We start from the raw sequence: 11,286 nt of genomic DNA on the forward strand, positions 1-11,286 counted from the left end.
CACGTTTAGATTGAATGGTAATTTATAATCAGTCACAAGAACGTCGAATCTGAATCACTTGAAAAAAACACGGGGGTGCTTAACTTTTTTCCAGGTGTATATATATTAAATTATTAAATTTTTGTTACTAGAAAGAAATTAAAGTAGTTACAGTTGCAATGTTAATTTCATATTCTACACGCTCATGACACAATGCAATTCATCCGATCCATCTCTGCAGTCCTTTGTACCATCACAGATCTTATCTTTTGTTAGACACAGCCCTAGAGGGCATCGCTTTCCTATGCACTGATCTTCTTTGTCCAAAGAAAAAGGCTGAGCTATATGATAATAACAAAGTGCTATCTTAAGATCCATCTGCCTACAAGGTGTACATGCAAAACATAGAAACACTGAAAATATCTTTTTTATGAAATATACATGTAAACTCAAAATTTCAGTTACATGTCTCTATAAAATATACAAGCAAACTTAGGAGTGTTGTTAAATGTTTCTATAAAATACACATGGAAGCTAAGAAGTATTGTTAAATCCCTATAAAATATATATGCAAACTTAGGAGTATGGATAATTGTTTCTATAAAACATGTGGTAATTCAAGGATACACCTAGCACACAGTCATTTGATCTCTGCAAAAATTAGAGGTCAATGGATCTAATATGTTGAAAGACAGGTGTAGTGATTTTTTACAGATGGAATAATGGAGACAAAACACAATGTTGAAATTTGAAAATGAGTTATTAAAAAAACAGAAGTGTAGTTGATCAGGAAGGTGGTGACTGTTGTGTTGGGAAATAAAAAAATTATAATGTATTGAAATAAACAGTAGTGTACACAATTAGTGGATGGAAAGGGGTATAGGTGGACAAGGACTGAACTTTGTTGGTGAGTACTGACACTTGTAGAATTAGCAGATGGAAAGGAGTATATATGAACAAGAACTGGACTTCATCAGTGAATCTTGGCACTCACACATGATTAGTAGATGGTATGGGGTATACATGGACAAGGACTGGACTTCAGCAGAGAGTCTTGGCACTCACACATGATCAGCAGATGGAATGGGGTATACATGGACAAGGACTGGACTTCATTAGTGAGTCTTGGCACTCACAGATGATTAGCAGATGTAATGGGGTACACATGGACTGGACTTTGTCAGAGAGTCTTGGCACTATCCCATGATTAGTTGGTAGAAAATAGTAGATATGAACAAGGACTGGACTTTGTCATTAAATCTTGACACTCACACATGATTAGCAGATGGAATGGGGTATACATGGACAAGGACTGGACTTCATTAGTGAGTCTTGGCATTCACATGATTAGCAGATGGAATGGGGTATACATGAACAAGGAATGGACTTTGTCAGTTAATCTTGGCACTCACACATGTAAAATGAACTCTCTTCCCCAAAAATTGAAATGACTATGCAAAAACACTAAAACTGCATTCACAACACATATTTTCTCTGTAGATATCCAATCAGAAAACAGGCATCAAAAGATGAAAATATTTCTGATCCATGTAGCAGCTACAAGGTAGTCCACACATAGCAGAAAACAATGCAACAATTCCATGAAACAGTAGATAATTTCCTTGACCTGACAGTCTAAAGAAAGTAACACCTCAGACAGAATCTAACATGTGAGCTCTACTGGATTTCTAAATAATAACTTAGAAAACCTTCAAAATATGTATATATTTTATGAAAGTAGGGTATGTAGGGTTTGCATACTTTTACATGTGTTCTTAGAAATCCAATTTATAATTCATAAAACTGATTTAAGTTATCTTTTTATTCAGTAACACAATACTTTATAATTTACCCAGCAATGAATTAATCCACTGTAAATAGTTAACAACTTTTGTGTATACACCAGGCCTTCCTGGTCTTCCACAGCCATCACCATTGCTGGTCACTCCAGTAAGAGTCCAGTGTCTATTTGAATTTGGACACATCAATGGACCCCCAGAATCTCCCTTAAAAAACAAAAAAAAAGCAATTAAAAACCCTTCTTTTAAACTCAGTATATTCTATTACTTATTTGTAATAGATATGTATATGAATACACATTTTCCTCACACTACAACCAGCATTACAAGTCTCTAGTTAAAGGTGTGGTGTGATCTCACTCCAGACATTATTTATGTTTTATACCATACCTAGAGAAGTACAGTGAATTTCAAAAAGCAGAAGAATGTGCTACAGGCAGATTTATACCTAGCTTGAGTAGATATATATATTTTAGAGTTATATATAGTGCTTGTGTATCTCCATATATCACTCTTTATTATGATGAAAACACTTTTCATTCTTCAAATAATGTTCTTGGAAGCTTCATATTGTGGTCACAAAAATATGTATTTATTATCAGTAGATATATATACACATATATATAGATATATATGTATAGATATGTAAATGCACAGGGTGGTTATAAAAACTTATGAATTCATGATTATATCATAAAAACTACTTGCTCTAGGAGAATGTAATTTCAAAAGAAGCATAGTGACAATCACAAATGTTATCCAGGTAAGTTTGGACATGGTAAACAGTTTGGTCTTGAATATTTTGAGCATTCTCCACTACTGTTTCTGTAGATAAAGATACTACAAAGTACTAGGATCATACCTTGCAGATCCAGCTGTCTTGAATGATGAATTAATTTTCTAACATTTCTAAAGCACTTATAAGTTTTCTGTTTATAATTGCATTCTGATTAAAGTAAAACTGGTACTATTTTGAAATAACAGCTCCAAGATTCTACCCACTGATGTACAGTTTATTCAAATCACTATTCTATTATTGTTGAAAGAGACAGAATGAAAAAGAAAGAAAAGCAATGCTAGTTTCCAAGAAAAACAAATTAAGTATGCAGTGTGATATGGTTTTGAAATACCCTAATGGATAAACTTTCCTGAATATAACTTAGAACCTTGAACATTTCTCTGGTTAAAATTTTGTTCTCCTAGCTGGCCTAGTATGAGTAATTTTTAAATAAATAAATAATATTATAAATAAAGTTTTTGTTTTAATCACCCTGTACATATATATGTTCATGGCAATATACATACTTATGATGGTAGAACTATGATGTAAGCATCTACTAACGATGTGTTCAATGAAACACATATAACACATAACTCAAGTGTTAACAAATTCACATAAAAGATGCCACAGTTCCTCTGCTCTTCTTGCTAAAAAAAAAGTTCCTTAATCTTTGTATTACTGATGTGTTATTTCAATTACACGCACTAACTTCTCTAACAATATAAAATATCCATTACGAGACAAGCATCTTGACCTCCTCTGTCATAACCAGCACAAAAAACATTGTCTGTGATTTGGTACAGTGGTAGGAAGAATGTTTTCTTACGGCACTCTTCAGTAGAAATCATTGGTAGTTGAACTTCCTGGAGAGTGTCCGCTGAAAATAAAGTACGGAAAAGCTAAGGTTGATCTTAAAAGAATAGACACTGAAAGTTTCAGTACTTATAAGTATATTGTTCATCGAAATAAGAAAAGTATTTAAGAAACAGATTGTATGTAGTACTTAAATAAAATCTAAGTTGCCAAGATATCTTAAGAGCAACAATTTCAATTGACTTAAGTTCTGTGTAATGATTTATCAATAAAAGATTTCATTCAAATTTTGATTGACAATGACTGGTTGTTCTTTGTTTCTGTCCTCTATATGTTATTCAGTTTCATCAACAAAGGGAACTTCACAAACATAAAAAATACATCAAATCAAAGAGAAAAAATGTAACTTTTTAGCAATTTTATGGTTGCTTATTATAGGTATAGATATGACATATTAACAAATTATTACAAAAATCTAAGTTTGATGTAACTCTATTGAATAGGTCTTCAGAACAGTTCTTCTTCTTCTCACCTTCATTGCACAGTTCACTGTTATACCTCTCTCTGTGATGTGTGCCATTAACTTTCTGCATAAACTAATAATTATTGCACAATTTAGTCGACTTTCTCTGAGAAAAGTAGAGCAGCTGAAGGTTGTATATATATATATTTTTTTCAGTTTCTGATACTCAATACAACATCTACTTGTTGGACCTTGCTGTGTTAGTTTTTTTGCATTTTGTTTATGTTTTACTGACAAACCCATTTTGGGATAAATGTTATAGCTTGCTGTGCAACATGGTACTGCATGTACTTCTGAATCTGTTTCATTTAATATTTTAAGTACTTTAGTATAACCTTATGCATACTGCAAACTGTAGTGTCTGTCAAGCGTTCGTGTATCTTTCACTTGAAAAGCTGTGCACGCAGGTAAAGCTCGAAATTTACTTTTTAAAATATGGGAGAACAATCATGAATAATGTTGATGCCAAATTTTATTTCACAAGCAGGATATTCTACACTAAACTGTTAGGAATTAATCACACTATCACTCATATTTCCAAATGAGATGTAACTTAAAAAATAAAAATGTTGATTTACCATATGTTATTGTTGAGTGGCTCTTAGCATGACTGAAATGTTCAACAATTACTTTTCACAGTATAAGTAGCTCAGAGTTTTGGCTCTGAGTGAAACCAAGAGTCCAACAGAATTAACTTTTTTCAAAGTCCATGAAATAATTTAAATTGATAGATTAACTTAAACTTTTCCCATCACTGGGGATGGGTACTTTTGCTTGTATAACAATAAACACTCATTTTTTTCAATACATTTTTTATTGTATTATTAATTGGTAATGAAATAGATATTATATATCTGGATTTTCATTCATACAATAAATGTCATTACTTTATGAGGAAGCCCCATTTTCATTTTTTGCATAATGAATACCCTAAAAATCTCATTCTTTAACTTCAACCCCTTATTTCTGTTTTTTGTATTATTTTGCAAATAGCTTTGAGTGAGTATCACCAACTATTGAATAAAGCTCAACATGTAATCAAATAAAGCTTATTCAATAGAGTATATTTTCATTGACCATTTTTTATTGTGTAATATTCACACTATTAGTAAAAACCAACTTAAATTATTATGTTTTTCTTTAAATAGTAGTAACACTAAAACATATAATGCTACTTGTAACAAAAAGTAAAATGTTCAACTAGCATGAAAATTAAAAAATAGTTACACTCTATTATACATACATCAACAAATCTTGAATATTTCATCATTTCTAGGGAGAACTTACGAAATATCTGTCCAATCTCAAACAGTTTTCCCCACCCAGTGACAGTACACATTTGACCTTGTTGTTGACTTTTTGCATCTTCAGGGCTTGGCAAACAAACTGGACGTACATAGTCACTACAGATACATATATAAACAAAACTGGTATTATTGAATGTCATCCTTGAGATATAGAATGAAATAATAGTTAGACACATAAAATGAGTTTACCCCCACATGGATATCATTTTAGCCCTGTGGATGGAACTGATGGTTTTCTTACATGTATTATTTAGACAAAGCCATCCTCAGGATAGTGATTTATTCCAGCAACAAATGTATTATTATTGCAGTATATGAGTGTCACTACAACAATAAATACCACAAGTATTCTTAACAAAACATCTACTAAAGACTAGTACTTGAGCATCACTGTAACAATAAAGGCAACAAACATTCTTTACAAAACATCTACTAAATAATAATACTAATACTGGAGTGTCTCTGCAACTCGTTTACTCCATCATAAATCATGCCCATTCTAACTGCTGTTATCATATGGTATTGCCAGATACTACAGTTTCCATAGAAACAAACTTCTGTGAAGAATCATGGATAATAAGGTCAATCTTAAACTACACATTTTGACAAACTTTCCATAAACCAGGAATTAAGGATAGACAACAAATGTAAGCTGTTGCTGCCCCTGCTTGGACTTCTGTGTCCAGTAACATATTTAACCAAAGTAAGCTGTCACTGCCCCTGCTTGGACTTCTGTTTCCAGTAACACATTTACCCAAAGTAAGCTGTTGCTGCCCCTGCTTGGACTTCTGTTTCCAGTAACACATTTAACGAAAGTAAGCTGTCACTACCCCAGCTTGGACTTCTGTTTCCAGTAACACATTTAACCAAAGTAAGTTGTCACTACCCCAGCTTGGACTTCTGTTTCCAGTAACACATTTAACCAAAGTAAGTTGTCACTACCCCAGCTTGGACTTCTGTTTCCAGTAACACATTTAACCAAAGTATACATAAGCTGTCACTGCCTCAGCTTGTAATTCTGTTTCAAGTAACACATTTAACCAGATCAGAGACACAAATGTCCACTGAAGCTGAATTAGAAAACTTGACAAGCATGTGATTTACTAACAAACGTTAGTGGTTTAACCCTTTAGCTGAGTTGGTAAAGCACTTGCCTGACATGTGACAAGTCTCTGGTTCAAATTTATGGCATGAATATATATATATATATATATAATGTAAAAAAAATACCACATTGGAGCCCAACTAGTGGTTGTACTACAACCCTGAAATTAGGTCCACAGGCAGACCTTGTGAGAGGGGAAGAATGTAGTACTTTGAGTTCCTATAAAAAATAAGTTACTAGCAAATGCTACTGGGTTAACCCTTTAGTTCAGTTGTTAGAGCACTTGCCTTAAATGTGCCAGGTCTTGGGTTCAAATTTGAAGTGAAAAAAATACATTGTGAAAAAATAAGTTATAACAATTGTGAACTAAAGGTATACAGGTGTTAGATATGTAACCTGTCATGTCATGACTCATCTCTGTAGTGATACATTACTGCAATGTTCCACACAACTCATTCTTATAAAATGTAATTAACCATCTATAGTATCATGCAATAATAAACTTTATAAACACCTTTACAGAACATTTACTAAAGCATAATACTTCAGTTACTAAAGAATAGTATTTGAGTCACTTTAAAAATAAATGCAGCAAGTATTCTTTAAACATTTATTCACATAATCATGGCTGGTCAAGGGCATGAGATATGCACAGTTACTTACAATACTGTATTTTTTTTACAGGGACACCAAATGGTTATTATATTTTCAGTGTATGAACCTGTTTGTCTCAGCATGATTTTATTTACAACAATATCACGTCCACAATCAATTATAGTGACCTATAATCAATAAGTGTTTGTAAATTGAAGGTTTGCAAAACAAACCTGCAAATTGTGATATCCAAAAGTATGGATTAAGGATCATGTTTTAATTGATTTACTACTGTCATGCTTATTAAAGCTTTTAAGGAGAATGTAAGGGCATCAGTTTTTCATATTAACTACTTACATGACTACAATAGCAAAGACTAGTCTTGCACAGCATATTTCTCAATTATCAGTGTAATAATAAATAAAGTAAATACATTTACACATCTGCTGAGAAATGTGTTGAGTATGCTAATTTACTTTTATTTGGCAGTATAATTTAAATAATCAAATACCAGAGTACCTGAATAAGACAGGTTTTTCCAACCTCAACAGGGAAATATCATTGATAAATCCTTTATCCACATAATCTGGGTGAATTATTACATGAGAAATTCGCCGAACTTGTTCAAATGGAGAATGCACACGTGTTCCTCTTCTTAAAAGTCCTAATCTTGCTGCCCAATATGCTGATGGTGATCTGCAAGTGATAACCTACTTTTATTTGATAGGATCAGGCTATAACACAAACCAAAATGTGTCTATTATTATTAAAAACACTATAAATACAAATATATAAAAATACTTGATATAAAAATCTTATTTATTTTTCAAACAGTTTGGTGTATAAATATAAGGAATTTTGGCTATAATATTACCAATAATTTTTGACACTTGAGCAACAAATGTGTAGAGTACAGGCTTAAGTTTATGTTTGCCTAGATTCAGAAGTTTTTGTTTGTTGTTAAGCATAAAATTATGCAATGGGCTATCCGTGCTGTGCCAACTATGGGTACTGAAACCCAGTTTTAAACATTATAAGCCATCAGACTTACCATTGAGTCACTGGGGGTGGGGGATGGACCCAGAGCTGAGCAGAAGTACAGATTGCGATTCTCAGTTTAGAACAAGAGGGAATCCTCAATAGCCCCAGCACTTAAAATTATTTTAGGCAGAATTGGAGTAAATTATTCTATGAGACCTTTTTTTTCTCTTTTTATTAGCTATACTAAGCGTGGGGTGCACGTACCTGATTAGATTTTATTATTCATCGGGATCTTTACCAGCCTATCCTCAAGTTGAAATTCTTAGGCATGGTCAAATACATCAATTGAAAGGGGTCTGACCTCCTGGGTCCAAAACTTTAATTAAATCTCAAATGAGTCAAGAGATGACGGTGCTATGAGCTAAAAGTTGGTTCTTGAAAAAAAACTTGGAAGCCATTCTTTGAGTTGCTATGCCATAGCTAAAAATGTGTCAGAAAACTGATGCAAAACAGACTCCAAGTGGAATCCTCATGAGTCAAAAAAAATAATTTTTCTTTGTTTTCAGATAATAATAAGTCCAAATAAAATAAGAAATATAAGCAACAGATATCCTTAACTGGAAATTAGAAATAAATTTGAATTGAAAATGCTTGAGACATTTAAACTTAGAAAAATGTAAAAAATGTAACACAAAGTTAGAACACATTAAAAGCTGTTTCTAGTCTGTGTTAATGGCTTTAAATTCTCAATTGATCTTGTGAGTATTGTCCTCTCAGGTTAATTTGACAAGCAGTCAAATTAACTTGTAACAGTTCTTTTTATCTGTATATGTGATTATTGGATCTTTAATCTATCAATACTAACTTATATTGCCACTAGAAACCAAAAGTTCAATGAGAAAACAGGCATTGTCTAGAATGGCACAAGTATAGAGTCAACAACATGGTTATGAAAGACCAATAATGGGTTTACTGATCAAACTAAAACCACTAATAAAGTACTGGAAAAGTACTGAATTAAAAAAAATAACTGTAATCTAAAACTATACATTTTACGCTTAAACACAAAGTTGAAAGTGTTGATCGGCAAAAAGGGGATTATAAAACGTATCTGTTACTATAAATGAAAAAGTTGTCTCTACTTTTCTATGCAGAGTAGAATATTCAATAAAATAAACAAATAAAAAGAGTTAATTAAGACAAACTGTTATGAAAAAAGTTTTATTACCCAATATATTCTCTGCATAAAACAGAATTATCAAGAAAGTAACTTATTGTGCAGTATTACTGGAAAGAAAAGAATAACTTGCCTATAAAAACAATGACCAGCAGAAACCAGCCACTGATTATTAATCAGCACAGCACCACATTGAAACTCTCCTTCTCTGTATAGTGCCACTTGCCATGGCCAAGCACCAACCATAGAACTCTGGCCTCCAATTACCCGTCCTTGTATGCCTTGTGACAATGGTCTAACACCACATTCTATAAAAATATCCATTTAAGCCACCTTAAACTGAGCAATTAACTCAGAGTTTCTGTTTTTTTAAATCTTATTTACTTCAGTTTACAGAATTTCTGTCAATTACATGCAAATGTACAAAAGTTTAAGCTGAGAAACTTGCATCTAATATTAAATGGGAACAAAGCAAAAATCCAAACTAATTATCAACTGCATCTGATCAATATTAAGTCAAAGACCATTATTATTTGATATACAAAATTCTTATTAGTTAATTGATCAAAGAATGGCACTATTGGTTGTTTGTGCAATAATGTTTAATTTTGATTATTGACTTCCATATATTTTGTTATTTTTCTTACCTAACTGAACAGGAGTTGAATGCAAAGAACTAAACTCAGTTGCTAAAAACATTTGATAAGACAAATAAATGGGAATAGGGGGAGCTGCAGGTCAATAATTCAACGTTAACACAAATTGTAGTTTTAAAAAACCAATATCTGAAGCTAAGGTGATTATTAAAATCTTACCAAGGTTTGAGCAAGATAAATAGATTACATCTCTTGTCTTACACAGTGTAGATCGGTATGTATGCCCGGAGGAACTGTAAAGTGAAAAAGAAAATCAGTATAATCTGGAATCAAAAATAGCATCAGGTGTAGATATGAGTAAGCTAAACATGAGTAATAACTAATAACACACATATTTCTTTCACTTTTTCCTCTTATAATGTTTGATTGTGAAGCACAAAGCTACATAATAGGCTATCTATGCTCTGCCCACTGTGGGTCTGGAAACCTGCTCTCAGACATATCACTGAGTCACAAGGGGCCCCCAAATTATGGAAAATATGATGCATAAAAACATATTAATCAACTTCATAAATATTACATATTAAATCAGCTTGGAGGTTTACAGGTGATGAACACATGTCATCAGAAAGATACAGAGATGAAAGTGGCACAGTACTACTAGGCATCTTAAACTATTTTTGTGCTTGTTCTACATGTATTCTTACAGACTGCAATCATTTTGAATGCTGTAACATCCTCTCCAATAAACTGAGGTTTATCTTTAATGGAAGCTGAGATATTAAGATTCACTTTTCTGTGATAAAGTAAATTATCAATTGTAAATTAAACCTCTATCAGCCTTTATTATTATTGTATACATATATAAGAAAATACACAGACACACACACATACATCAGAGTGTAACACAACTGACAATGAAGAAAAAAAAACAACAAAAAACAAACAGTTTTATAATTTGAGAAATGAACAGACCAATAAACATATATCTTGCTCTGATAAAACTTTAACTATCATGAAAAGAAGTTCCTTATACTGGTAGAATGAGAGAGTAAAATCCAAGAATGAAGATAGAGAGTAAACAATTTGATAAAAACATAATACAAATGATTAAATTCATCCTGTGAAAATGTATCCACAAATATATTACCTCATTAGAATTTCAGCTTCGGATACAGATAGATCCACTTCAAAGTAGGACAAACCCCACGGATGTATATCTTTTGTTTTTATTATACTGGTTACAAATCTTTAAAAAAAATTAATAATGGAGAAATTATTTATTGATTGGTAAACAATTATTATGAAACTACTGAACATATGTAAGCTACTAATAAACATACTACCAAGTCTTATGTACTTTAAAATAAATTATACAATACTGAAGCCAACTTGTTGTTATTAATTAACCAATTATATCAAATTTCATTTAAAAGTATTAGTACAATAATACTTGGAATACTTGTCATGGACTTGAAAAAATATTAAATATCATTATAAACAGGGCAGAAGACTGCACTTAAATAATAATGTGGTTGTACTGAATCATTCACTGAGTATAACATAACAATGTTTTGGGACAACATGGGACCTATTGGTCTATCTTTAAAAAATCTTAAAGCCAGCCCTTA

The 11,286-nt window shown here is 32.1% G+C and overlaps 1 protein-coding gene across 4 annotated transcripts in view; it reads right to left on the reverse strand.

Annotated features, from left to right (window-relative positions):
- Window positions 1-64: 64 nt before the first annotated feature.
- Window positions 65-11,286, reverse strand: part of LOC106462125 (serine protease nudel-like) — a 24,865-nt gene continuing 13,643 nt past the window's right edge. For 3 of the 4 annotated variants that reach the window (XM_013922014.2, XM_022389280.1, XM_022389282.1), the window contains exons 7-14: window positions 10,806-10,904; window positions 9,875-9,948; window positions 9,193-9,367; window positions 7,421-7,597; window positions 5,183-5,298; window positions 3,297-3,436; window positions 1,832-1,985; window positions 65-320 (exon numbers count right to left, since the gene is read on the reverse strand). In XM_013922014.2, the coding sequence (XP_013777468.2) occupies window positions 175-320; window positions 1,832-1,985; window positions 3,297-3,436; window positions 5,183-5,298; window positions 7,421-7,597; window positions 9,193-9,367; window positions 9,875-9,948; window positions 10,806-10,904 (1,081 nt within the window). In that variant the 3' untranslated portion in view covers window positions 65-174. The remainder of the gene's footprint in view (window positions 321-1,831; window positions 1,986-3,296; window positions 3,437-5,182; window positions 5,299-7,420; window positions 7,598-9,192; window positions 9,368-9,874; window positions 9,949-10,805; window positions 10,905-11,286) is intronic. The other variant, XM_022389281.1, reaches the window with a different exon arrangement.

This window comes from Limulus polyphemus, unplaced genomic scaffold (genome assembly GCF_000517525.1).
Source record: "Limulus polyphemus unplaced genomic scaffold, Limulus_polyphemus-2.1.2 Scaffold1099, whole genome shotgun sequence".
Classification (NCBI taxonomy): domain Eukaryota; kingdom Metazoa; phylum Arthropoda; class Merostomata; order Xiphosura; family Limulidae; genus Limulus; species Limulus polyphemus.